This window comes from Mustela nigripes, chromosome 10, assembly GCF_022355385.1.
Source record: "Mustela nigripes isolate SB6536 chromosome 10, MUSNIG.SB6536, whole genome shotgun sequence".
In the NCBI taxonomy this organism is placed as follows: Eukaryota; Metazoa; Chordata; class Mammalia; order Carnivora; family Mustelidae; genus Mustela; species Mustela nigripes.
The window spans coordinates 19,646,934-19,674,376 of NC_081566.1; the positions used below are offsets into that span (position 1 = coordinate 19,646,934).

General features: G+C 45.3%; 1 protein-coding gene across 3 annotated transcripts in view; it reads left to right on the forward strand.

The window, feature by feature from the left end:
- The window catches only part of RGL1 (ral guanine nucleotide dissociation stimulator like 1), a 249,511-nt gene that overhangs the window by 189,591 nt on the left and 32,477 nt on the right, over window positions 1-27,443 (forward strand). For all 3 annotated transcript variants that reach the window (XM_059412756.1, XM_059412758.1, XM_059412757.1), the window contains 4 exons: window positions 15,547-15,731; window positions 19,109-19,233; window positions 20,643-20,858; window positions 24,596-24,699. In XM_059412756.1, the coding sequence (XP_059268739.1) occupies window positions 15,547-15,731; window positions 19,109-19,233; window positions 20,643-20,858; window positions 24,596-24,699 (630 nt within the window). The remainder of the gene's footprint in view (window positions 1-15,546; window positions 15,732-19,108; window positions 19,234-20,642; window positions 20,859-24,595; window positions 24,700-27,443) is intronic.

Sequence of the window (27,443 nt, forward strand, 5' to 3'; positions counted from 1 at the left end):
GGCAGGAGATGCTGGTAGTGTAGGCTGGAGGAGGAGGAGGTGGGGGAGGAGGTGATGGTAGTGGTAGTGGTGGTGGCACCCACCACAGTAATAGTAGTAATAGTAGTAAAAGTAGGAGTAACTTGTTGTAAGAAGAGCTTCTGCGGAGATCTTGAAGGTATTGCCGGAAGGTTGTACTGATGAAGTGGATGGGGCATGTGAGAGAAAAAGAGGCGGCATGGACAGCTCCGAGGGTTGTGGTGTGAGTCACTGACGGAGCAGAATTTAGGTTTTATGAGATAGGAAAGGCTGGGGAGGAGGAGCAGGTGTGGTGGGCAGCACGTGTCAGTAATTTTCATCGTAGACATACTCACTTTGAGACGATTGGCTAAATCTAGAGTTCAGGGAGAAGTCAGAGTGGGAGGCATAATCTGGGCATCCTTAAGTTAGACATGGTAGTTAAAGCTATGGGGTTGAGTGTGCCCCCCCGTGGGAACAAAGGCTGTCAGAAGAGGAAGGTACAAAGACTGAGCCTTGGTTCCTTCCAGTGTTCAGATTAGGAGGATAAAGGTCCAGCAAGAGGAGGCTGGGACAGAGAAGCTAGCGGGGAGCGAGAAGAAAGAAGTTGTGTCCAGAAGACAAGTGAAGAAGGAGTTTTGAGGGGGTGTGACCAACCATGTCTAACAGTGCTCAGATATCAAGTGAGAGGAGCCTGGGGAAAGACTCCTGCCTTTGTAACACATTGGTCCTTGGCCCACTTGACAAGTGCAGTTTTGGTGGATGGCGGTCTGGCTCAAGAGAAGACAGAAGTTTGGAAGAGAAATGAACTGGAGGATGATCTGGGGCAAAGGAGGGTTTTTTTCATCATATATGTGTTTGTTAAACCTGGGTGATGGTCGGGACGCCTGGGTGGCTCAGTTGGTTAAGCAGCTGCCTTCAGCTCAGGTCATGATCCCAGCATCCTGGGATCGAGTCCCACATCAGGCTCCTTGTTCCGCAGGGAGCCTGCTTCTCCCTCTTCCACTCTGTCTGTCTGTGCGCTCGCTCTCTCTCTCTGTCTCTGACAAATAAATAAAAAAAATCTTAAAAAAAATAAATTAAAAAAACCCTGGGTGATGGTTTAATCTGATGAGAATAATCTAGAGGACACTGGCAAAAAATCCATGGTGGGGGTTGCAGGCTGCTCTAGGAGTGATGTTCTTGAGTTGATGGGATATATGCCAGGGTGCTTGAAAGGTCTCTTACTAAGTATTCATCTTGGGGTCTGACTGACGAAATCCTTTCTTCAGAAGCCAGGGATGGGAAGGTAAGAAAATTGAGTATCTTTTTAAAGTCTTGAGAGAGGCAGTTTTATTATTTTGTTGGATGGACTGTAACCTTCTAGAAAAGCAAACACATCTGTGTAGATATTTGAATGTCAAAGCAAGATGTGTGGTGAGTGGAACTAATACTTTTATTCTTACAGGGCTTGGGGAGGCTTCTTGGAGGAGTTGACATTTCAGGGAGGGCGATGGTTTTGGTGGTAGAGCCATCCAAGCAGGGGAACAGTGGGACCGAGTCAGGGAGATGCATTTTGGGAACAAGACAGAATGCTATGGCCACTTCCTGATGGCGTGTGTACCAGGTTGAGGGGAGTTATAGAGACAAAGCTATTGTGAAGGGAGGTTCATTCTCCCAAGAGAGTAAGGGCCCTCCGTGGTAAGCAGGAGTCAGTCAGCCCTGAATAGTTTCTGCAGGAGGGAAACAGTATCATCAAATAGGTGATATGGGTTGGGGGGTGGACTTGATTGACAGACTTCTTACCTAGAGTGTGGTACATGGACCAGGAGCATCGGCACCGCCTGGGAGCGTGTTAGAAATTCAGAATCTCAGTCCTCACACAGACCTAGGTTAGAATCTGCGTTTCAGTAAGATCCTTGAGTGATTCCTATGTACTTTAAGGGTTTGAGAATCATAGGATTAGAGAGGTTTTGTTGTTAATTGTGTTTATCCCTGAAAACTTACTAAAATAATAATTTTTTGAAAAGAACCTTTTTATAATGAGTCTTTTTAAGCATCTACAAAAGGAGACTTGAGTCACTAGCTTGTCACATGTAGTCTCCCCCTGGGACCAGATTCAGAAATAAGTGTGTTGTTCTCCACAAACTTTGGAATTGAGTCAAATCTGGAGCTACCATTTAACCAGCCACCTGAACACTCCAAGGAGGGTAACGGTCTGAAAAATATCCAGAGCTTTTCTGTTTCCCAGGGGGTGCTTTGAGATTAAGCAGGTTTCTGGGAAGTCGCACATTAAAGAAAATTGGTTTGTACCTTAGATGTGAAGAATTAAGCTCGTTATTTGAAAGTTCTATTATAAAACTTTATTCTACTTCATTGTACACCAGGAACAGTGTGATGTGGGTGAAACTCCAGGATAAGCTGTTGTAAAGGGCTTTCCAGTTTTAAGCATATGAGTCCTTAACAAAGAGCTTCACATAGAACTCCCCGGAGGGGGTCCGTCATCTGGGGACAATGGTCCTTTCCTAAAGCCTCACAATGAATTGGTAGAAAGTGCTTGACCCTTTTCCTCAGACCGACTTTGCTTTTTATAAAAAAATTATGCCTGCTGAAAATACGCCACTTTATCTTATAATGGGCTACTCTGTCCTACAAACACTGGAATGCTGAAATCCCTTCTCTCAGCTGACCTCTTTCTTCCTTGTGTTTTCCTTCTTTCGTATTGCTGCCTCCCCATCCTCCCCCATTTCTCCTTTTATTATTTTTCATCTCATTTCACCATCATCTGTTTGCTCTGTCAGAGGTTGCCCTTCTCCTCATCATTTCTGCGGCTGGCTAGGGTCAGTGCTCTGTCTTTCTGAGAGGAAATCAGGGTAGCACCTTCTTCATTCCATATGTAACGTGTGGAAAATTCCTCCACCAATCCCAGAGCTCTGGCATCTGACCTGGAGCCATGACCAAAGGCCTCCTGATGGCTGATGTTTGTGTAGGAGATATGGCTCTATGGCCGTTCTCAGTGGGCTGGTTTTGTCCCCAGAAGATGTTTGGCAATGTCTGGAGAAATCTTTGTTGTCTTAACTTGGTGGGGGGATGCTATTGGCTTCTGGTAGATAGAGGCCAGGACTGTTGCCAGATAGATAGTCTACATGCACAAAATATGGCCCCCCCGCAGAGAATGATCTGCCTCAAAGTATCTGTGGTGTGCAGGCAAGCTACACGGTGAGGACTGCAGCCCTCAAGTGAAAGTTGTCTTTACTTAGGAATACCAGATGTACATAAAAATAGGACCCTGCTTATTTGTGGGGGTGGGGGGAGTCCCAATGCAGAGGTGGTCTGGGAGCCAGCCTCAGAGAAGGCGAAGGGCCTTGAGTAAGGAGCCTGGAGAACTCAGATCAAGTCCCTCATCACTCACTGTCACTTTCCAGCCGTATGACCTGGTCACTTCACCTCTCTCTCACTTTCAGTTTGTTGACCCGAAAAATGAGTGCTCGGAATATAGGATCCCTGGCGGCCTTTCAAGTTTAATGGCCTCCAGGATAAAACTTGTTTAGGTTTCCTCTTTTCCAAAGTGAAAATGAATATCAGAAGCAGGGATCTTGGGGCGCCTGGGTGGCTCATTCGGTGAAGTGTCTGCCTTCAGCTCAGGTCAGGACACCAGGGTCCTGGGACCCAGCCTTGCATGGGCTCCCAGCTCAGCGGGGAGTCTGCTTCTCCCTCTTCCCCTCCCCCAGCTCGTGCTCTCTTATTCTTTCTCTCTCTGGAATAAATAAATAAAATCTTAAAAGAAGGGGAAAAAAAGGAATCAGAGATATGGCCCAAATAGTATACTGAATTTTTGAGAAGTCTCCTTGACTGCTTTTTTCAGTTGGGGGAGTGGGGGCTGGGCCACTAGTTTCGATAAACTAGAAAACCAAAAGGGCTTCTTTGGCCTGCTCGTGAGTATTCGCAACATCATGGCGGCTCACTGCGCTTCTCAGTCCAGAGATGAGCTAAAGCATTGGATTGCGGGGTCAGGTGACGGGGCAAAATGCCAGTTGTTTTCCTTTGCCGTGAGTCTGTCTTCTTGTGATTTCAGGTGGGAAACAGGCGGCAGGAATTCAGTAACTTTCTAAGAAGTAAACATCCTCTTTTAGGGCAAATGCCTGCAGGGTTGCAGATGGGGTGCGGTGTGGGTGGGGAATCACTGGGAGGCTTAACCCTGACCAGAAAAATCCTCAACTCTTGTTTGGTTTTTCAGTTTTTAATGTAAAGCATAGAGCAAGGCTTACATTTCATACAGGGTCCCAAATCCCAAGATAACAGTCTTCCTTGTATTTCTAAATATGGATCTAATCAACCTTTCAGAGGATAAAAGAACTAAGAAAAAGGAGAATGGGGAAGTTCAAATGGAACTGCCTAGATGAAAGATTGGCTTCTGGCGTCTTGGACCACAGCTGACGAGTGTTCTTCATGAATTTCAAAAAGTGTCAGATTGTGCTGTGACTCCCACTTGTAATTTCAGGCCCGAGTGTGCCCAGTTCAGGCTTTGTGCAATATCAGGGACCTTTGAAGTCATCTAGCCAAAATAAGAATTCCTTAAGTTGCTAGGAATGCAACTTCCAAGGCCTCTAGATGTTGGAATCTGCCACACAGTGATCTCTGATGTTAGCGCGAGACTGTTGTATATAATAAGGCATCCCGTGTTTATTTCTACAATCCCTAAACTTGCCACTATTTGGAAATCAGGAAACTGACTTCCTGTGACAGGAGAAAACATCTCTGCCCACATCCATTCTACCTCTGCCCCTTTGCTCTTTCCTGCTGACACTTTTACATGATAAAATGCTGTCTATTTAGAATAACAAAATCAGAACCAGGTGGAAAAGGAAACTTTCCTTCCTGCAGATTTATTACAATCATTGAATTCAGAAGTGAGGAGAATGTAAAGGGGTATTAACCATGCCGAAACCTGATACCATGAATCTTCATGCTTTGGAATGGATCTGAAATTAGACTATCTGTCTGTCTGTCTATCTTAGATACTTTAAAGCGGTTTAGGAGGTTTAAGACTCATCAGGAAATGACACTTTTTTCTTTCCTTTAATACTATTATTATAACGTTGAAAGAGTTCTATTTCCTTTTCTTTTATGGACTGTCTTCACTTCCCTTCTGGAGCGCTGTGTTTTGTTTTCTGAAACTCTTTACCACCGCAGTGCTTTCAACTGTTGAAATCATTCTGCTTTCATCTCTGTACATTCAGACGATATGAATGCCATTCTCGTAATCTTTTCCCAGAAGTTGCAAATAGTGACACCAGATTTTAGTCTGGTAAGGAATCAAATAGTGGTAATCCAAGACATTGGAACCACTTTAAAGGAAAGTGGGGTGAGTTAAAGAAGCCTGGCTGTGATTCCTTAATGCCCGAGAAACTTGACGGTGGAAAGTACTAAAAAAATCTTCCCAGAGAGTTTGCAGTCAGTATTCATTCCAGCGAACTCAAATACCCTACGAAGGCAGTGGGAGGAAATTAATCTGGCTATTTTAACAAAAATGGGGCAAAGAAGGGGGTAAGGAACAGAGCAAAAGTAAGATCTAAAACTTGAAATTTATTTATTTTTAAAGATTTTATTTATTTATTTGACACAGAGAGAGAGATCACTAGTAGGCAGAGCAACAGGCGGGGGCCGGGGCAGGGGAAGCAGGCTCCCTGCTGAGCAGAGAGCCTGATGCGGGGCTCCATCCCAGGACCCTGAGATCATGACCTGAGCTGAAGGCAGACACTTAACCGACTGAGCCGCTCAGGTGCCCCTAAAACTTGAAATTTAGAAGAATGAAAGAGGCTATAAGGTGAAAGGAGCATTTCTAAAAAGTTAAAGTGGGATGGAGGAAGAACTGGAAAAATTATACACAACGTAAAAGAGCCTGGCATTGTCTTGAAAACGCCCATACTGGACAAGGAAAAGTGTAAATTATCGTCCTAAAAGTCATTGAAATCTTGAATCAGAATTGCGTGTTTAAGGGAAGAAAGTAGGTTCCCAAAGCGGAAATTCGTTTTCTAAAAATTCCGGAGAAGTGAAACGTCGATGGTCAGTGGTTCAGAAAGAAAAATCAGCGACTTAAGAATCTCTTGGGGTTCTTGAAGTGTCAGAGAAAGGCAAACAGGCCACCCGACCGGACCCTGTCATTGACTGACCCTGCAGCCCAGCAGGGGATGACAAGGTGATATCGCTGTCACCAGCCTGGCCTGTGCCTTCGGCTGCAGTGTATGGTGCACTTACTAGCGTGAGGCCTTCTGCTGGGGGCCTTGTGTCTTCCTTTACCGTCACAGATTTGCTGTGAGATGTTGGCCTCATTGTATCAGTGTGTAAATGGAAGCTCCAGAAAAGTATCATACACACTTTGACTAACGTCAAGCTGCTGGTTAAGCAAACCCTGGTCAGACCAGGGTTCAAATACCAGCGAACTCTGGTATTTGAACTCGGGTCCAAGGCGTGGGCTTCTCACCATTTTGTTCTTGGACGTCCCATTTCACAAGAGCATCAGAATCTCAGGTGCCTTTCCAGGCCACATCTGTCTAGATCACAGTTCCCAGTCGCCACCAGAAGTCCACGAAGAGCTAAGGCATATTATCACCATCGTGACGGGTGTTGTAGTGTGTTAGCCTCCTGACATCTCGTAATTTGGGATCATTTTCCTTGCCCTGTGTTGTTTTGCCTGGCTTTACTACTGAATGAACACCCTGAGCCAGGTCCCTAGACAGCTGTTAGAAATGGGGAAGTTGGGCTTGTTTCCTGGGGAAGGAGATGGGTTGTAGGATGTGAGGAAAGAAGAAGGAAGACCGATGGGTCAGGCCAGTGGGTCTCAGTGCCTGCTTCCTGTTCTTGGAGCCTGGCCACGTCTTTCCTTCCCAACTTCCCAACTTCCTCCATTCTAATGGTGCAAAATGGAGAAACCCTCAGCAGTTTTTTCATTAGAGGACCATTTATAACATAAAAACGCCTGCCTCAGATGGTGAGGAATTGGAGAATACAGAGCTACAGAGGTCCTTGAGAAGCTGTTTGGGTTGGAGTGGCAGTACCCTTTGTAATAGCAATAGCTAGAATTCACTGATGCTTAGTAGGGATAGTCTCTGTATATCCTTTCATGATTCCCATAATAACATGATGTATCTTACACGTGAGGGGTCTGAGACAGAGGTTAAGGAGCATGTCCAAGGTCGCACAGGGAATCAGGGAAAACTGGGATTTCAACCCACGCCTTGCCCTCTACACTCTGGCCTCTGCTTCTTTTCCCTGTGATAAAAATGAGATATTTTCTCTTAAGAACTTAGGTCAGACTTTCCTGTTCATGCTTTTTTCTTAGAATTAAGATGTTTGTCTTTTCTTTTCCTTTTTTTAAAAAAGATTTTATGTATTTATTGGAAAGACTGAGAGAGAGAGAGTCTGAGCAGGGACAGGGGGAGAGGGTAGGGAAGCAGGCTCCCTGCTAAGCTGGGAGCCCGACACGGGGCTCAAGCCCAGGACCCTGAGATCATGACTTGAGCTGAAAGCAGATGCTTAACCAGTTGAGCCACCCAGGCATCTGCTTAAGATGTTTTCCCACGACAGTTTTAGATTTGTGTAAGGACTGAACAGTTAGTACAGCAGAGTGCCCGGATGTCCCCCTCACAGATTCCCCTGTGGTTCTTACATGACTATTGCGTGTTTGTCACAATTAACAAACCAGGATGGCACATCATTAACTGACGTCCGGAGTTTACTCACATTTCCCTACTTCTACCTCATGCCTTTTTTCTGTTCCAGAATCCCACCCAGGATACCACATTACATTTAGTTGTCATATCCACCTGCGTTCCTCTTGGCTGTGACAGTTTCTCAGACTTTTCTGGGTTTCAATGACCTTTACGGTTTTGAGATCAGGTATATTATGGGATACCCCTTTATTGGAATTTTTCTCATAACTACACTGATATTTTTCTCATAATTAGACTGAACTTATGAGTTTTTGAGAGGGCTATTACAGAAGTAAAATGCCACCTCATCACATGATATCAAGGATTCCTACTGTCAGTATGATTTATGACTGTCCTTGGCCTCGATCGCCTCCCTGGGGTAGTAGTTTTGTGATTTCTGCATGGAAGACATCGTCCTACACAACCGTGTTGTTGGAAGGAAGTCAGAGTGTACAGCCCCCGGTTAACGAGTGGGGATTGTGCCCCCCCCCCTGGAGGGTAAGCTATCTAATCAATGTATTGGGGAGACTTCTGCATGGGAGATTTGTTTCCCTCATCTATTAATTTATTTAAAGATTTTTAACAGTTTAGACTCGGTGAGTAAATATTTTTATGCTTTGGATCATAATCCGATGCCAGTTTTTTGCTCAGATTGTTCCCGTTTAGGCCTTTGGGAACTCTTTTGATTGACTCGTCTGTCACTTTGAGAGGTGTTTCTGTTGTTGTGGGTATGTTCTGTTGTTCAAGCCCTTCTGACCTTCCGGCACAACAAGGTGCTCTGGGCTCATCTTGTATGTTTCCGGCCCCAGGCCCGGAACCAGCCATTTCTTCAAGGAAACCTGATTCTTTTCATGGCAGAATGAACGGTACTGGCAACCAGGATCCTAGGTGCACTCAGTGCTGCTGAGCTGTCATTTCTTCTTAGCCCTCTCTGCCGATAGGACTAGGAGATTTATGTTTACTTGAATTATGAAATACACATCTCTAGGAGTATTTATATATAACCATCTGTATCTATATTATGTTAAACACAAATTCTCGCTGATGTCCAGCTCTAATCCATGACCGCATAGATGGCTCTAGCCTGCTCCCCTTGCTTATTTGGAAGTTCCCTCTGTGACAGCGAGAACAGTGGTGGCCCCCGTCTGCCATGCATTTGCTTAGTTGTTCAGCTCCAGGAGACTTGGTGGGCTGTATCGGGGTTGTCGGCTCATTTCCTGTGGGAAACAACTCTATCGAGTAGAGTGCGGTGCTTATGTGCAGTTCCGTTTGCCTCTAGTCCTTTGATAGAATGCCCTTCTTAACAAAAATAGCTAGTATTTTTTGAGCACTCATCGTGTCCTAAGAACTCTTCTAAATATTTAGTATGTATTAGCTCTTGGCCTCCCAGTCCTATGAGGAGGCATCCATTATTGTGCCCATTTTCCAGGTGAGGAAGCTGAGGCATACAGAGGCTAGCTCGCGGCTAGTGAGCCACAGAACCAGGGCCCCAGCTGGGCACTCCAGAGACTGTTCAGCCACATTGGCTGAGCTGCTCATGAAAAAGCAGGCATTTCAGAGCTCCCTTAGTTTCTTTTCCTTTTCTAATGGAGCGCAGACTCTGGCACACCAAGTAAGGTTGGTGATACGGGGTTAGGTCTGTGCACGATGAATTCTCTTCAGTTTCTGTAAATTTGCCTTCAGATGCCAGGGCCCGCGCATCTAGTGTGGGAATAAAGGACAGGTGTGTAAACACTGCTGACGTTGGGTGATTGGTTTCGGGCTCATCTCCTCCCCCTCTGGGCACTTCCCGACCCACATGTACTCGGTGTCTGTGTCCTCGCTATCACGGTCTTCCTCCTCCTCCTCTCCTCACCTCGGAGCTTTTTCCCTTTCACTGCCTCCTGGCCCGTTACTGGCTTCTGTGCTCTGTCCTTGCTGCTGCTTTGCTCTGATCTGGTCCTCTCTGCACCGATTTCCCTGAGCCTCTCGGCATTCCTCTCTCACTTTTCCTCCCAGCCTTCTAATCCCTGCTCAGCCTCTGCACCAAAAAATGCACAACGGAAAATGTAAAAGAAAGCACTGCAAGATGACCTTGACAAGAGCAGATAGTCGTATTTCCATCTTCTCCAGGCTTTTTCAGAAAAAAAAAGAGACACTGATTCTCTCTGCCTCCCTTTGTTCTTTCTTGTCAGGGAAACCATCTTTCCAAGGGTCTCCGAGGCAGCCTCGCTCCGGCAGCCTTCTCTGAAAAGGAAAACCTCCGTGACTAGGAGAACAAGGTGGAAGGGTCTAGCTCAGAGTCGGTGTCAAGGTCACTTGCTTCCTTCCCCTGAAGAACAAGGTGCAATGGCTCTCACCCTCCGGGCTTGGCAGTGTCACCTGCCACATTAATTCAAAGGCCCACCCTCCACAAAGATTTTCTTATCATCTATCTGTATAGGAAAAGATCCAGTTTTTGGAGAATACCTTAACATAGAAAAAAACCATTTTGCTGCCTTTGAAAAAAAATGATCTCAGATTGATTTCTGGGGAGAGAAAAGAGCTCTAAATGGACAGGGTTACCCATTTTGTCCTGACAGTCCTATTTCTTGGCTTGGAGGTTACACATCAGGGGAGAGATGACTTCGTATTTTGAAAATTTCTAATTAAGCCTTTTACCAGTTGTAGAATATTTTACAATGGGATTTTAATATGATTTAGTACCTGTGCATTCAGATCCCTGTATGTATTTAAAAATCTGTGGTTCGAGCATCCTGGCAGACTAGACACTTACCTCGGGCAGCCCAGTTACTCTGCACTCAAGGCCCCCATGGCAGCTCGTAGTTCTGTACTGGTTCCTTGTCCCTCTCAGCGAAGGCATCTGTCTCCTGTTTTCCAACCAGGTATTATTAAGTGTGATTTCTGTTTGGCTAAGAAGTCAGATGAGTATAGCAAATCTCACCGTGGTGCGTTCCTCGCCTCTCTTCCTGTTCGTTAAACAGGGCTTCTGTGTGTCCCGTGAAACTGTTTTGCCCTCTCTCACCTCAGGATCTTTGCTCATGCTGTTGCCACTGAGTCTTCACCCCAGTAACTCTTTTATACCTAAGATCTCACTGAACATTGTCTCCTAAATCCTTCTGTGGGATCCCTGTTGTGACGTCCGTCATATACATGGTTCTTGTGAATATGGAAACAAAGGGCACTCGAATACTGTTAGTGTAATTAGTGAATTAATTCTCCTCATGGGTCTGTTTTCTTAGAAGTAGAAGCCTTAGACACTGTATCTGTCAGTTCCACACATGGATGTCTGAGCATGTCCTCCTGTCCCTTAGAGACCATTGTGGTAGGTTGCAGACAGTGGCCAGGATGGCTTGGGGTAGAAAAAGCAATCCTGGTCGTCCCGTTGGCGGTCATTTTTGGGATCCTGCCCTGGCCACCCACCCAGCATGCTTCCTTGGGACCGAGGGTGTGTGGCTGTGGCTCTGTAATACATTAAAGATGACTTCGGAAAAGGAGGTCACGTACTGCCTTTCCTCCTTACTGAGTTTAGATTAGTTCGCAGTCATGATCTTTCCGCTTGGTCTCAGAAAGCACTTCTTCAGTCGTCACAGGTCATTCAAGAAGCACATCTTGCAGTTTGTATTAGAGTTTGGGGTCCCTGAGTTGATCTGTCCCAAGGAGGGTGCCTTAGGTGGGGTGTGTGTTCGTGTGTGTGTGAGCACACATGTGCGTGTGTGCACAAGTGCAGGCTCTGTTCCCAGTGACTGTCTTCTTGCAGCAGGCCTGGGGCCACATGTGTTGTACCACAGTGCGGATTCCGAGTCTTCCTTTCTGTTCTAGGTAGAGGATTCTTTGAGTGATGTCCGTGAGTGCTGACTGATTTTCACTGAGCTCTTTTACCTTTAGTTCCTTCCTCTCGTGATTATGGCAAGTAGTTTTAAGACTGCCACAGCCACGTTTCTCTTTAGGTACCTTGAAATGTCTGCATTGCCCTGCTGTCAGGTGAACGCACTGAACAGTGTCAGGGAGCTGCAGGCAGGTGTTGCTGTATCTGTCCGCCAGGGAGGGGTCAGTGGAGTTGAGGGACCCAGCCAACTCCCTTTGTTCACAGGTGGCACAGCTGGGACCCATCTCAACTGGTTTTTTCCCCTTCAGCCTCCTTCCTCGTTCTGGTGCAGAGCCAAGGAACCTCTCTACCTTACCAGTCACACCGTTTCTGTAAATTTATGATCTTAAACCAGATTTCCCTTTCCTTCCCAAATAATCAATTCTGGTTGGGACCTAAGTTCAGTCTCAGGGGTGGAGCCACAAGGGGTGAGATGGAAAGGCGTTGGCCAGCAGTCCCGTTGGCCGCCATGATTGTGTGATGTTGCTTTCCTTTTGGAAATCTTAAATGTTTCGCATTTTATCTGCCTTATAGTCTCTCAAGAACGGGAAGTTTCTTCCCAGGACTGGTAAACATAAAGCTACTGTGAGCTTTGGGCACGTGTCCAGACCTTTCCAGAAAACCTCCCTTCCTGGCATGCTGATAACCACCCTGCTGATAGGAGGGCAGGGGTCTGCCGCGTGTGGTATTGTGCTGTTTGTGAGTTTCTTTCTCTTCCTTCTTCCTCCTTCCTTCTTCCTTCTTCCTTCTTCCTCCCCTTCATTCCTTCTTTTCTGTGAAAATGCTTTTTCGAGTCAAGTCAGTGTCTGGGTCTGTAATGAGCTCCCAAAGTCCCCTTAGGGTAAGCTGTGGGCACTGTCGCAAAGGGTAGAACGAATAGATTACCAGAGCTATTGAAAACATCAGACTGAGGAGGACGGAATGTGCGCCTAAAGGCAAGTCTGATCTGGACTCGAGTTCCTCTTTAGAACTCCCCCAGCCCTTCCAGGCTGCAACTTTCCATGAGGCCAAGCTCTAAATACTGTGTCCCATAGAAGGAACGGAAGTACTCAGAGATGTAAACAAGGATACACATTTTGTAATCGTTTGTGATTGTGAGAACATGAAAATAACTTGAATATGTGCACGCTAGTAGAAGAACGCGAACATTAATGATGATGTGCCCATGCCGTGGAATGGTACATGTAACTCTGGGAAACAGGTAGATCTCGAGGCAGTGAATGGTGAGGTGTTTCATACTGTTTTTTTGGCACTTAGATGTTTCATCCTATTCAGTGGGGAAAAGAAAATCCATGTTGGCTTATAAATACATAGTACATTTATTAAAGTATATATACATATCCACTGAAAAGTCTGGAAGGATATAGGAAGCCTGGGTGGCTCAGTTGGTTGGACGACTGCCTTCGGCTCAGGTCATGATCCCGGAGTCCCGGGATCGAGTCCTGCATGGGGCTCCCAGCTCCATGGGGAGTCTGCTTCTCCCTCTGACCCTCTCCTCGCTCATGCTCTCTCTCACTGCCTCTCTTTCAAATAAATAAATAAAATCTTAAAAAAAAAAAAAAGAAAGAAAGAAAAGAAAAGTCGAGAAGGATATACTCCAAACTGTTAATAGATAGTCCTGGAAATGGGATTAAAATGAAGAGGATGTAGGTATTTTGTTGTTTTAGTTTATATGTATTTGCAATATTTACTTTTTTGCAATAAAGAATCAGCTTTGTGATTTTAAAACTAATAATTATGGGAGGCCAAGAAAGCAATGAATTGATATCTTTTCCTATCTGACTGTTACTTGTGATTCTGGACTTCTGCCTTGGTTTTCTTTTAAGTTAAGAAACCGAGGAGTCACTAGGGTCATCGCATCGCCGGTCTTGTCAGGCGGAGGCTCTTTTTTAGTTTTATTGATTGATACGAATTATCTTCCCTCCATGACTGTTCTTCCATCGGTATCATTGGAAGAGTATCTTCTCCCTGAAGTATTAAATATTAAATGAGTAGTTCTTCTCATGAAATCAATTCACCCTTCTTTTGAGCAGGACAGAAGTGTCTGTGAGAATCAATGTGATGGAGGTAGAGATCAGGTTTTCCTGCCCTCCCGGCTGTGCGCAGCTGCGTGCCTACCCCGGTTCCGGGCTCGGTGCTTGCTAGCCAGGAAGAGAAGGAATTCATAGAAGAAAGTCTCCTTCCTTATAAAAATGATTAGAATGCCACTTCGTTGTCTTCTTTAATTCATGATACTCATCCTTTGTGAAGAGAAATAATGAATGCTTTGTGTGGGCTCTCAGAAAGGAGAAGTCCATCAATTTTTGGGGGGAGGGTGATGAGGGTTTCGCTGGGTGAATGGCGAGGGGACACAAGCGTGGATACGTAACAGATAAAGCAACAGGCGAACCGGGCATCGCAGGTCCACTGACTAGAAGTGGTTTTCGTTTACTTGGGTTTTCCTTTAATCCCCATATTAATTTCTTCGAACTTTTTGGAAGGGAGGGAAACTTTTGTTTGGCTTCTTATTTAATCTGGACTAAAGATTAAGAGCGTATTTTAATCATTTCTGTGGCTTTAAATTCCAGCATTTATTTGATGGCTTTCTGTCCCCTGCTTCCTATGTACACATGTGACTATTACGCCTCCAGACACCTTCATGTCCTCGTTAGTAAAGTGACACTATCCATAGCAGTGAAGACAGTCAGTAAATTTATTTTTCTTCTCTTGGCACTCGACTTCCAGAAGTGGAGCATTGAATTGGCTTTAGCTGTACATATGCCTGGATGGTTGTCGAACTCCATGGTGGGAAACTGGGACGTGTGGAATTTAGACACGTCCGCAAAAGACACGCCCGCAAAAACCCGACCTGCAGGCCTACGTACTTGGATAATATCCCCTCGTGGTCTCTTTATAGTTTGTTAACTAAGTAACCCGTTTGTTTGAAGTATGCTTAAGTGATCATTTAGAAAGGTGCCAACATAGGGTCTTCAGCTAAGAGAAGGTGTCCTGTCACTGTCAGTAACACCTGGATTAATTTCTAGCCCCTGTCACCTGCAGCCATTGTCAGTGCATTCACCTTAGCGGTGGGGGCGGCTAGTCAGCACAGAGGCAAAGTACTGTGTTTGTGTCTTACACAGCCCAGCACGTCCTCTTTAAAGATGAAACGTAGAGTCACAGCACTCAAGACTTTTATCCTTTTTGCCAGTCAGCTGTTTGTCTGTTCCCCTGGCTGAGGGGCTGCCCCTCACGTAAAGACAGCATACCCATGTTGTTGGTAGCGCGGCGGGGCGGGAGTGGGGGGCGGATGGCCCTGGCTCGTCGTGCCCCGGCCCTTGTCTCACCTGACACAGACCCCAATGAGCCATCAGAGGGAATCACCTTCATGAGGTCTGTGCATCTCCACATTTTCTCCCTTACCTTTTGGAGACCCCCCCCCCCAATAGGGACTGTTTCTCCTATAGTCTCCTCTTGTAATTCAAGAAGCAAAAAGATAATTTGAGGAGCTTGTTTTTTTGGCACTTAGACTGAAATCCTGGGAATCTTTGTAAAATTAAATAAGTTGCTTTTATCTTTTCCCAACGTAGGCACTTCCTGTCAGTAGACAGATTTCAGGCCCATTGTCACTCAGTGATTTCCTAAAATGTTAGTCCGGTTGATTTTGTGGTCACTGACTTGAGTGAATCCAGAATTGGAAACACATAATCTCACTCTCACAGATTGCTTTGAAGTCCCTTCAGGACTCACTAAATCTTCTTCCACATGTCCCCCCACCCCCACCCAGTGCAGTGTTTTCCAAAGTTGATAATTTGATGGTCCTTTGTCTTTTTGGAACTTACCGGGCCACTTAAAACAATAAAAATGGAACCAGCTTGTTTTTCAGTGCTTTAACTTCATTGACATTACCAATGAATTCTCTGTTGACCCCAAGTCCCATGGGGTGTTTCTGGGTGAGGCCACAGTATCCAGGCCCTGTTTGGAGTCCCCATAGCCCAAAGGTGGGTGAAGTGACTGTCCCTTTCTCTTTCTCAGTGCCATCGCCTCCATCCTGAGGGCCTGGCTTGACCAGTGCGCAGAGGACTTCCGGGAGCCCCCTCACTTCCCTTGCTTACAGAAACTGCTGGATTATCTCAAACGGATGATGCCCGGCTCTGATCCAGAGAGAAGAGCACAAAATCTTCTTGAACAGTTTCAGAAGCAAGAAGTGGAAACTGACAGTGAGTACTTGCTTGGTTCTAAGAACCAAGCTAGATTCTGATTCTGCAGCCTCCGTGTTGAAGATATGTTTTTTTTATCCTTTTTTTTTTTTTTTTTTTTGAGGCTTTTATTTAGTTGTTTGAGAGAAAAAGAGAGGGAGAGAGAGAATGCAGGAGGAAGGGGGAGAGGGAGAGAGAATCTCAAGCAGACTCCTCACTGAGCGCATAGCCTGATGTGGGACTCGATTTCATGACCCTGAGATCACGACCTGAGCCAAAACCAAGAGTCGGAGGTTTAACGAACTGAGCCACCCAGGCACCCCACGCTGTTTTCCCTGTACTTGATGAATGACCTCAGTTTGTCTCAGAGAGACGAGTTGCTGGGGAATTGGCGGGGGTAAAAATTCTAAAGTTTACCAAAGTGCTAATTACAGAGCCTCGGACTTTTAGAGCCAAGAAGGAGATTTTCAAGACCACCTAGTCTGGTGCTCTCCTTTTATAGAAGAGGAAGCTGGCTCTGAGAAGCAAAGTGATTTCCTTGGGTTTCTCCTAATACCATAAAGAGGATCTTTTACCTTCTCTTGTCAACATGTCCCACGCTGAACTTGATTTTGCTTTTTATTCTCTGCCTCCTGGCTCCCCAGCTAATTAATGGAAACCCCTCACAGCCACCCCCATTCAGCAGGCAAAGAATGAAATCTGGTTGTGCTCCTGCCCTCAGAAGAGCTCAAAAAGGCCCGAAAAGGTGTTTCTCTGTCAAGCTGGAAGACATTGCCGTCACTGAGCATCGCTGATGGCCTCCTCAGAGGAAGTTTCTGTGGCTGTTTTTTCCTATTGGAGGAACTGACTGCCTGGTTCCAAGGACAAAGGAAGGGCCACCACTGCAGGTCGTGGGCCGCTTGACATTATCTTTGAAGAAAGTCAGAGCGAGGTTAGGACAGGCTTTCAGCCTGACGATTTATTCCCCTCGCTGGCCTGCTGGGTGTTGGTTGCCATGGCAGCTGACCCACTTGGAGCTTTTGACAGGCATTTCCCTGAAGTGACACCCGATTTCCTCGGTGAGGGAAAGGAAGCGGTTCCTCACGACCGATAAGGGAAGCTGCATCGGTGCCAAAGAAAATAACCTTCCATTCCCAGCAGTACCTGTGGAATTGTTTCTCGTTTGGGGGATCCGAGCAGGGGGAAAACGCAATCACATCATGAGAAGCCGACTGCCAAGTACTCTGTATCTCAGATGACTTCATCTGCCGGGAATGTTGGAATACCAGGGGCACTCCTCCAGCTGCCGGACCTCCGCTCCCTTCAGGGCCTCCCTGCCTGTCTTTGAGCCGGAGTGGAAAATGCTGTGAGAGAGCCCAGCTCTCCCCACTGGGGCTGCCCCTGGCTCCGGGCCTAATTGGGGAACCGGTGGGACCAGTCGTTCATTGTTTCCGACCCAGCGACTGGAAGGCAGAGCGCGTTTGGCTGAGACAGGGGAGAGGGAAGTGCCTGGCTTTGGAGAGGCTTTCAGGCAATGCTCACAAATGAGTTTTTCCTGAGTTTGGAAAATTTTAATCAAGAAAGCTCTAAACTTTGTTTATTAAGTCCAGGGGTCGTTTGTGAAAAGGGGTTTCAGGAGCTTGGTTCTTTGGGGCACATTTTGCCCAGTTTCATGCTGGTGAAAGCAAAAGTTCGCCTACCTTGTTTTCGAGTAGTAAAATTGTGCTCGGAGTTTTTACTTCCTTACCTCTGGAAGAGAGCCAAAAGCAGAAACAGTGAAGGCGTGGCCTCGGGCCCAGAGAGAAAGGACAACATAATCTTCACCCACAGGCACATCCCGGACACATATAGGTCACTGGGAGCGTTCGTTGGGTGGATGAGAGGATCTGACCTTACCACACATCCTCTTGGGCTGAAGTGGGTCAAACCTCTGCATTCCAGAGCCACTGGGACAGAGCAGACAGCAGCTAGCAAGAGGGATGGGCGGCCCATTGTGAATATTTGGGATTTCAGATTTCTTCCACCGCTGAATCAGAGAGTACCCCCAGAGCTGTGTGGAGGCAGAGTGGTGAAGTCATAGGGTTTTAGCTCCTTTAGCTTGTGCCTGCTTGTGCTTTAGAATCCAGAGGCAGGCAGCGACTCCCTCCTGCCTTCTCCAGTCATAACCCAAGCCCACTGGCATCCAATACCTTTAGTTCAGCCATGGTGGGGAGGGGACTGTGTGGGGGGGCATCCTTAAATCCCATGCCTGACGCTGGAGTTGGCAAGCACCCCTGTGGTGTTCTGATGGGGGATGATGTACGGTCACTGTTAGCACCCCTTTCCCCCTGGAAAACCAAGAAGAAAAGGCCATCCCAGCTTGACCCAAGATACGTCAAAGTCTTACTCTATAAAGAAAAAGAGAAAAAGCTTAAAATGTAAACATCCTAGGGGAGTAGTAACACACTGATTTACATTTCTGCCAAGATATAACTGAATGCAGCTAGGTTTTTTGTGCTTTTTTTTTTTCTTTTCTTTCTTTCTTTTTTTTGGCGAACAAGGAGTGTGAAGGGGTGAGGTAGGGGATGAGGTTGGAAAACAACCGGGAATTGGGAAAGGTTCCAAGGAAGGGAAGCTCGGGTTCAGGTTCAACGTCATCCATTTCCACAGTCTTTCAGAATGGAGCCTGGAGTTCCTAGTCCGTGGGCTGAGTCCTTCAGCTTTTGGTTTGGAATCCAAGCAGTTATTATAGTGATTTTTTTTTCTCAGTTCTTCAGTCTATGTCCTGTGTAATTGGCTAATTGCGCATCTTATTGGTCATAGGGCTCAGGTGAATTTAGTTTCAGGCTATTCTACTTCACACATCCTTAACTTTAGGTAGGAGAGTGAAAGCTGCTCCAAACATCTTGAGAATTCTAACAACTTTCTTAGAATTCTGGGGACTTCATCAGCATTTCTGACATCGGCACGGCCCGTTCTACTTCCCGTAGCCTGGCCTGCTTTCATGCCCCGTCCTTCCAGGCTTCTTGTTATGAATGGCCAGTGATTATGAATGGCACAGTTGGGACTTCGGAAGTGGCTTGATGGGTCCTTAAGCTGAGGGGAGGGTATGAGAGAGCCCAAGATGAGAGAAACCCCCAGAATGTAGCCCAACTTTGCTTCTCTAGACTTTGCCTAATCTGGCTATGTCCTGGGCCTAAGAATCTGGTTTATCAAAGGCATAACATGAGGCCTCTGAACTTAATAGAGAATCTACAAACAGAGAGTAAGCAGACCTCCATTTCACTCGGATTCACTGTGCTTAGCAGCTCTCTCTGTGGGTTTTCTGAAGAATTAGCCCTCTTTTTTCTAAATGCAGGAAATGCAGTTTGACTGTACTAACAAGGTCATAAACAGTGGCACCAAAATACTAATTTTTTCTTCTTCCCTTCTGTGAACAGATGGGTTTCCCAGCACCATCTTCTTCAGCCTGGAGGAGGAAGAGGAACTGGAAGTTGGAGGGCCTGCAGAATTCACGAGCTTCCCAGAAGATCTCGTGGCAGAGCAGCTGACCTATATGGATGCAGTATGTGTTCTCTTGGTGCCCCAGACGGGCTTCTGCTTAAAATGTGGGGACTGACAGACAGTACTGGTGGCCTGGGGAGGCCAGTGGGGTAATGTGATTTAAGTCTTTTGTGATCCTTGAGAGAGGCCATGCCTGTAAATGCAGAGTGAAGATGTGACTTGAATCGATCATCTGAATAATTCAGGCCCGAGCTCTACTTGCAATTCTGGGTGAAGGTGTTTTCTCCTTGGTACTCGATACACAGAGGGAAATAAGAATTCTAATTCTCGTGAAACAAAATCCACCCTGTTCCATGGGTATTTCTCTCCCTCCAGACTCATAAATATTTCAAGATCTGAACTGTTTATCTGAAGGATGGTAAAGTGGCCTAAGTATAAATTAGGAGAAAATAAGTTTGCTGAATCCACATGTGGCTCTGTCTAGCAGTTCATGTCTGTGTGTGGTTCCCGTACCTTTGAAGTTTGAATATGTTTGTTAGACGTTCATAGTTGATGACATCGGTCACATGTCTTAGTGCAATGTTAGCTGGTAAGTATCAGTTGAAGAAAAGAGGGCTGTTACAATTATCATGATGGTTTTAGCTCTTTGACACTTAGCACTTTGAAGAAAGCAGTGATGGAGTTTCTGTGTAGGGAAAGAAAATGTGATAGAGTTTCTGTGTAGGGAGCATGCAAATAAACTGTCAGAAACAAATCCGAGAGTCTATGTAGAGTAAATCCTGGTGTTCTCTCTTTCATACAAACCCTTGTATCTAATTGTCATACAGATAAGAATCTGATTTGGCCAACGAATTTGCTTTGATTTTGTTCCACAATTGACAGCATCAGAGAAAGTTAGGAAACCTCATTGGTGATGACTTTTAGGCAAAGACCTAGAAACCAGGCTGTCACTTCCTTTCTTCCTTTTACTCTGTGACGTTGAATGGTATTTCCTTTCACATATGTACATTCTTCATTTTAGAAATCCTGTAGAACGCATTGATGATAATGCCACATGCCCTGTCCTTCTTTGGATCACTTGTCACGTAGTCACTGGGCGTCCATATGCATTGTGCCCTGTTCATGATTGTGAGTGCCCAGAATAATACCCTTGATAGGATTTTGAGGTCAAAACCCTCTCCACCGCTAGTATAGATTTGTACCTGTCTTTTGAAATAGAGAAGTCAAAATGTGGCCCGTCATTTAAAACTCTCGTTCGATCATCGTGTTCCATTTGTGCAGTTGAGCAGATTTAGAAGGAACATGTCCAGTTAACATATTAATTATTTACTTTTGTCCATTGAAGTGGACACAACGAGGCAAGTCAAATGGGAAAAGGTGGTTTGTCCAATTCACTGATGACCCAGATGATGTGCTTTGCCAAATGAAATGTCTGTGTGGTCCTTAAAATCAGTTTCTCTTTTGTTCTAGCAACTGTTCAAGAAAGTAGTGCCTCACCACTGCCTGGGCTGCATCTGGTCTCGACGGGATAAGAAGGAAAACAAACATTTGGCTCCTACAATCCGCGCTACCATCTCTCAGTTTAACACGCTCACCAAGTGCGTTGCCAGCACCGTCCTGGGGGGCAAAGAACTCAAAACTCAGCAGCGAGCCAAAGTCATCGAGAAGTGGATTAACATTGCGCACGTAATTGTCTTTTTAAAAATATTCTTTGTATTTAGTAGATGTCGGAGACTACGCCACCTCTGTGTTGAAAGGGGTCTACGCGTTCGATTGCAAGGCAGCCAAATGACCATTTGCAAGGGACTCTTGGGGTTTTTTTGCTGTTACTGTTCCTCCAAAGTAAGGAGAAAAATTGCCTTTCTTAACTTAGGAGCTTATTTTTCCTCTTTAAAGAAAATTGGTCCCTTGCACACTTCCTTCTTCTCAGGGGACTGCTCATTGCTGTGTCTCCAGAGTAAGACTACCATCTGCTTTTCCCCTTATTTTCACCAACTGTCAGTTCTGCCCATGTTCAGTAAATAGAACTTGAGAGTCTAAGTAAGTGTCAAAGTGTCAGACAGACTACTCTTTTTTTTTTTTAAAAAAGATTTTATTTATTTATTTGACAGACAGAGATCACAAGTAGACAGAGAGGGAGGCAGAGAGGGAGGAGGAAGCAGGCTCTCCATGGAGCAGAGAGCCCGATGCAGGGCTCGATACCAGCACCCTGGGATCATGACCTGAGCTGAAGGCAGAGGCTTTAACCCACTGAGCCACCCAGGCGCCCCAGACAGACTACTCTTCAATGCAGAACGATTACCTACCTAAAGCATCCTTCCAGAACCCTGAAGCATGATATCTTCTACCGATAGAAAGAGCTGGCATGTTCTCAGAATCCTGAATCTCTTTTCCAAAGGACTGAGATGTACAGATTTCACATTAATCTGGGACTTTTCAGGAGAGCCTTCTGTCTGAAGTTGGATGGACAGAGTTTATTTAGGCCTGAGTTACATTCTGCTGAGTGTCAGTCTGGTCTCTTGGGTCAGCTGCTTGTATGCCGTATGACCTTCGCTTATCAGTATCTTCATGATCCGGAAGAGGTGAACAGTATTCCCTTGGTCACCAGGTATTTCATGAGCTCTTAAGTGCATGTGAGCTACAGTTTTATGTACTTTGAGGACATCATTAGGATAAGCACAATTAATGTGGTCTTACAGGAGCCCGTAGTCAAACAAGGAAGCTAAGATAGCCTGGAATGATCTCAGCCGAGGCAGAAGAGGAATGGGGCCCTATGAGATAAGCTATGGTTGTGGAGGAGGGAGAACTCGCTTCTGGCTGGAGGGATCAAGGAAGGCTTCACAGATAGGGTGACATTTGGATTTAGCTTCGAATACTAGATAGAGTTTTTGGTATTTGAAGATTGGACAAGTTGTGTTGTTTTTGTTTTTTGTTTTTTGTTTTTTTTGGTAGGCAGAAGTTACATCAGCAAGAGCTATGCAATTAACAACGACTTTGAAACACAAGTATTATGTAAATATCTTATTAGTGTTCTGGGTTATATGGGTCAACCCTCTACCAAAACCCATTTTGCTTTCTATGCTAATATGTATTTCTTTCATTAAGCCTTCATGTTTAGGGAATAATGCTTAAATTTTTACACGCACTCTCTCCTCTCTGTCTCTCCCTCTCCCCTTCTCTTTAACATTCTCTTTTGTTATCTTTGATTAAAGAGCAGGGCCCTGATTGTGCTATGGAATTTGCCTCATTTTGAATTTTTAGGTGGTCTGTTACCACAGATGTTTTAGTATATGAAAAAGGAAGGAAAACAGTATCTTACAACGTCGGTTTCTCCTATTCTGAATTGAGCTATTTCTCAAGAGCTAAAGAAGAAGTTCTGATAGAGTGGAGCAGAGCATGGAATTTCTGTCTTCTTAAGATGATAAGAAAATATATATTTTTTGCCATAAATGCTATATCCTTTAATCCATTCAACTGCTTAGAAAATCTATAGTGAGAATACAACATCTGTGTGTTTGACAGTGTGGCTCAAACAATGACTTTTGGTCCAAATTAAATATAAACTGTGCATTTATGTGATAATAAGAAATACAAGTTGAACAATTTGAGGTCTCTTCCAAATCCCATAGCACATGCTTAGAAGTCAGGGGTCCTTGCTCTTGGCAATGTAGTTTTCTAATACTGAGCATGTTGTGTCCCTTGAAATTGTGTGGAGTAATTTAATAAAATAATGAAACTCTTAAGTGGTTTCCTGCCAAGATTTATTTTACTTTTCCTGCATTAATCACAGTTAATTTCTATCGAGAGGATATTGGAAAAACGATAATAATTTTATACAGAAAGTATTTATGACCTAATGTGATCATACTTTCTTGGACTGGCTTGGCTGCTGTGTTTGTGTTTTACTTTTGCATCTCCTGGAAGATACCTCCCTTTCTAGAAATGGGGCCAAATGTCTCTTGTACTTCTCTAAACCCATAACTGAAACCTCTTTCTGGATAATGTGTTCCATATGTCCATTGCAATTTGCATGAAGTATCTGTGCCCGAGTTCCTTTATTTATTGCAAGTTTCTTGACTTTTGGAACATGACTTTTGGATTCTGAACCTTTGTTGAACCGTGCTCTCGTGGGCTTGGGTTTCCAGACTGACCGTATTTCAGAGGGCTTTCTCTCCCTCTCGCTCGCTCGCTCACACTTTCTTTTCACATAAGGGGAGGGCATTGAGACATTTAAAAAGAGTGGGCATGACTTTTGTAAAATACTTTGGCACTGACTCTAAGAAAAAAAATGTTTGGAGGTTGGTTTGTTTGTTTGGCATAGTTTTAAGTAGCCAGATTTGGCAAGCTAAGTCGGAGAAGGCTGTTTTCCCTTCTTATTCAGGATTAGCATGACTTCATGAAATGACCTTCGAAGCAATGTGCCTTTATGTCCAACCACCCTGGGGTCTTTTGCTTCCGACACTCTGCACAGAGCCAAACCCGGGCTCGCACAGGGTGCTCCGTGGGTAGATTACACACCCCAGTGCCTCTACATGGAAGCATCTCCCTTGACGTAGGGCATAGCCCACTCTCCCCGTGTTGCCAAGACTGGGACTCTCTCCCTTACGGTTCTGCGGTCCCTGCTGGTCACCCACTGCCAAGGCCAAAGATGCAGACTCCGTGCAGTAGCTTGGGTTTCAGGATCACAGAGCCTCTCTCCTTACCCAGAAAATACCATCCAGAATAGTTCCTGTTCTCTTTCTGTTTTGTTTTCAAATGCTGCCAAGGCGAATTTCATTTCGAAAGCCCAAGTTATTTTGGAAACACCGAAGGAACCAAGGTGTTTCTGAATGTTTATGATCACGGCCCAAGCCAATTTGAAACCAAATGAATGTGTATAAAAATATTCCCACTTGGCAAAGAGCATAAAAGCCAAAGTTCAACTGGTGGTGAATTTTTATTGCCAAGTTGTATACACTTCTCTGGGCAGGGTTTGGCCGTGAGATGTTTAATACCATCTGAGCTCACGGAGGCTGCTGCTCAGCTCCCTTTGGTGTGTCTGAAGGAGATCGTGATCTTCCACATGTGTTTTCAGGGCATCTGTGTGCTTTCCGCAGAAGCAAGCTTGTGTTCCCGAGCACAGCCCTGCAGCCTCCCCTCCATTCGTTGTTTTTACTGGGAAAGCTGGAAACCATAAAACTGTAACAACAACGCGAAAAATATATTAAAGGGAGAAAAACAAGCGCATGCTGCCAAAACCTATAAAGTGTTTCGGTGACTGGGGTGGGAGTAAGGAGCCACTTTTTGATGTTCAGTATTTATACAGCTGCCTATTTAGTGGTAAGAATTCATAGCAGCTGTGATACCTCTAAAACAGGAAACCACCAACTCACTGTATTAGTGATATTTAAATGCCTTTTATGTTCTAATCACTCTCCGCACAGGAATGTAGGATCCTGAAGAATTTTTCCTCCTTGAGGGCCATCATTTCTGCACTGCAGTCCAATTCCATCTATAGGTTAAAAAAGACCTGGGCCGCCGTCCCCAAGTAAGTTCCCAAGTGTCCTGCTCTGCTTTCTTTGGCTGGGGTGACTGGTCGCTGTATCAAGGGTACGGGTCCTCACCGTCAAAGCTCATATTATGTAACTAGAGAAACATATTTGAAAGCCTCTGTGTGTCCCAGGCAGAGCACGTGTTACACGGAATCATTAGTAAGTTTTAGGCGGGGCCACTGCAGGAGTCAAGGCACATCAGGCAAAATGTGCTCGAGCGGAGGTTATTGGCTTCGGGGAGGATTTTAAGGATGTGCTTATGGTCCATATTCCGAGGGGTAAGTCTGTGGAATGATGAAGTTGTAGTAGTTTGCTGTTACTTCTGGTTATTTCTCGGCCACATTCCAAAACCCTGAGCTGTGTCAGAACGTGTGCGTAGATGGGACATTAGTTCTTGCCGTTTGGCAAGAATCAATTCTGTTCCCTTCTGTCTCAGCATGCTAGAAGCTACCTGAGTGATATTAAAAATCCCCCAAGTGTTCCTTCCTAGGCACCTGACCAAAGTTATCAACTGGCCACATTTTATATTGGTTTTAATTTTGTATTGTTTCTTTTTTATATTGTTTTCATTTTATGGTGTTTTTCCTGTTTCTTGGTGGAAACTTTGAAACAATTAACAACTTCTTGTCCTTATTATTTTATTCTCTTCCTTCCCCTATTTCCAGAGCTTCCCTTGTAGACCGGAGAGCTTTTTGTAGCAGAGGGAAGGGTGAATGAGGAGGCAGCTCTGTTTTCCTGTCAGTACAGATTTAGAACCTGGGGAAGGTGTCATGGCTACTAACGAGGCCACTTACATTCAGCAGGTCTGCTGGGGTTGAGCTAATCAAGAAGTCAGGCTGTATCAGGGAAGAATGTGTAAACTGTTTATAGTCTATACGTGTGTGGTATAGTCTGTTTCAGCCAGGAGGGGCGCCAGCTGGTCCCCCAGGCAGGCCTGCCCTTGTGGGATTGGTGGCTTCGGTCCTTAGGAGTAGAAGGTCGCGGCATTCGGTTTCATCGGTTCACTCAGAGCAGATTAAGACCTAAGGGACCAACACTATCCAAACTTGCAAGAGACTCAGATTGGTACACCAGAATTTCCTTAATTTATGCTGAGAAACGAGCGGCAGAGTACTCATATAGACCAGTGGACTCCTATTCTCAATCAGAAGAAAGGAGACTCGGGGGAAGTCAAATTATTTATTACACAAGGCTTTGATGAGTCAGTAGACAAAAACTGAAGTAGCTGATCGTAATGCCTGGTGTTACAGAGCCATAGAAGCTACAGCCACTGGGAGCCTCCAAAGCTCGCGCTGTGCTGACAACACCGTTATCTACCAGGAGAAAACCCGGCAGAGAGGCTTTCCACAGTCTGATGCAAGTTTTTTGATCTTCCTCCTCTTCATCAGCTTGAATAACCCAGCTGACTTTGTATGTGAAGGAGAGATTAGTTGATTGGTTTTCCTGCATCTAAATCTGACGAAAGAGAGGGGCCATATAAAATCACGAGATGATAGGCCTTGGTAACATACTAGGGGGCAATCAGGTGCATACAGAGTTCTCATCCTCAGTAGCGCAGACCTTCTCCTTCCCCTCCGCGGTGCTCCCTGGTCATGGGATCAAAAACAAAAAGCAGGGGTTGCTCGAGGCTGCCTCCTCTTTTGGCAGCATAAAGCGATCCTCTCTGTCTTTGGTGGGGGATACGTAGCACACCGTGGAAAGTCACCTAGCCAGTCAAAGATTTCTTCCACAGCTCGTTTGAGGTTAGAACACTAGTGAAAAAAAAATTAATGGAGTTGTGTCTTAATCTCTTGGTCGCCCTATGAGTCCCATTCTTCCAGCTGGCTTTTTAAATGATTCCACCTCAAAACAAACCTCAGAGTCTGATTCTGTACCATGTGGGTGTCTGGTTCTTTTGTTAGCTGGTCGGTTCATGTTTTAACAGAGATGCTGCACAGGGGTCATGAGGAAACGCTTTCATATCAGTTTTCCATAGTTTTCATTGCTAAATTCAGGGACAGGTTAGGATGCCTTATTTGGTGATCACTTTCCCTAATGCTAATCACTTTCAGTGCAGAGAGAAGACGTCTGTTTATTCTCTTTATTTAGGCCCACATATAATTAAGTTCTAAATTGTTTTTCCCAAAATACAAATAGCTTTACTGGTTTTCTGTATTACAATAATATTACCCTCATGGTAAAACAAGTTAATAATGGCTTTCCCGTGATCATGACGTGCTGTCTCTGGAATGATTTGGCCCCATTAATTCTCTGCCTCCGGAGTCCGCCACTCAGCAACCCTGGGAGGCTGGAGAGAAAAGCCTGAGGCCGGTGGAGAGGGACAGGAGCCCCAGAAGGGACAGGGCAGAGTAGGCGCTTTAGGTAGATGATCCTGCTGACCTTCACGGTGGTCCCTCAAGGGGACTCTTAATATGTTCCTTGTATAGGCAAGAAAAATGGAAGCTCAGGACCGTTAAGCAGTGGGCCCAAGAGCCCTGGTGTTTGGGATTTGAACATGGGATTTGAACCCTGTCCCCTGACCAGAGCTCATTCTGCTTCCATCTACTCGGTCTCCAATTTGAGAATACTGGCCTGTGACTCAGAAAGTTTGGCTTCTACACCTGCCGTGCTCAGCGCTTAGTGATGGAAACGTCAGCAAATCTCTGACCCTGGCATCTTCATCCCTAGATGAGGGGGCTGGCCAGTAGGATTTCTCAGAACCCACGGGGCTCTGTGTGGGCATTGCTAAGACAGACTTTTT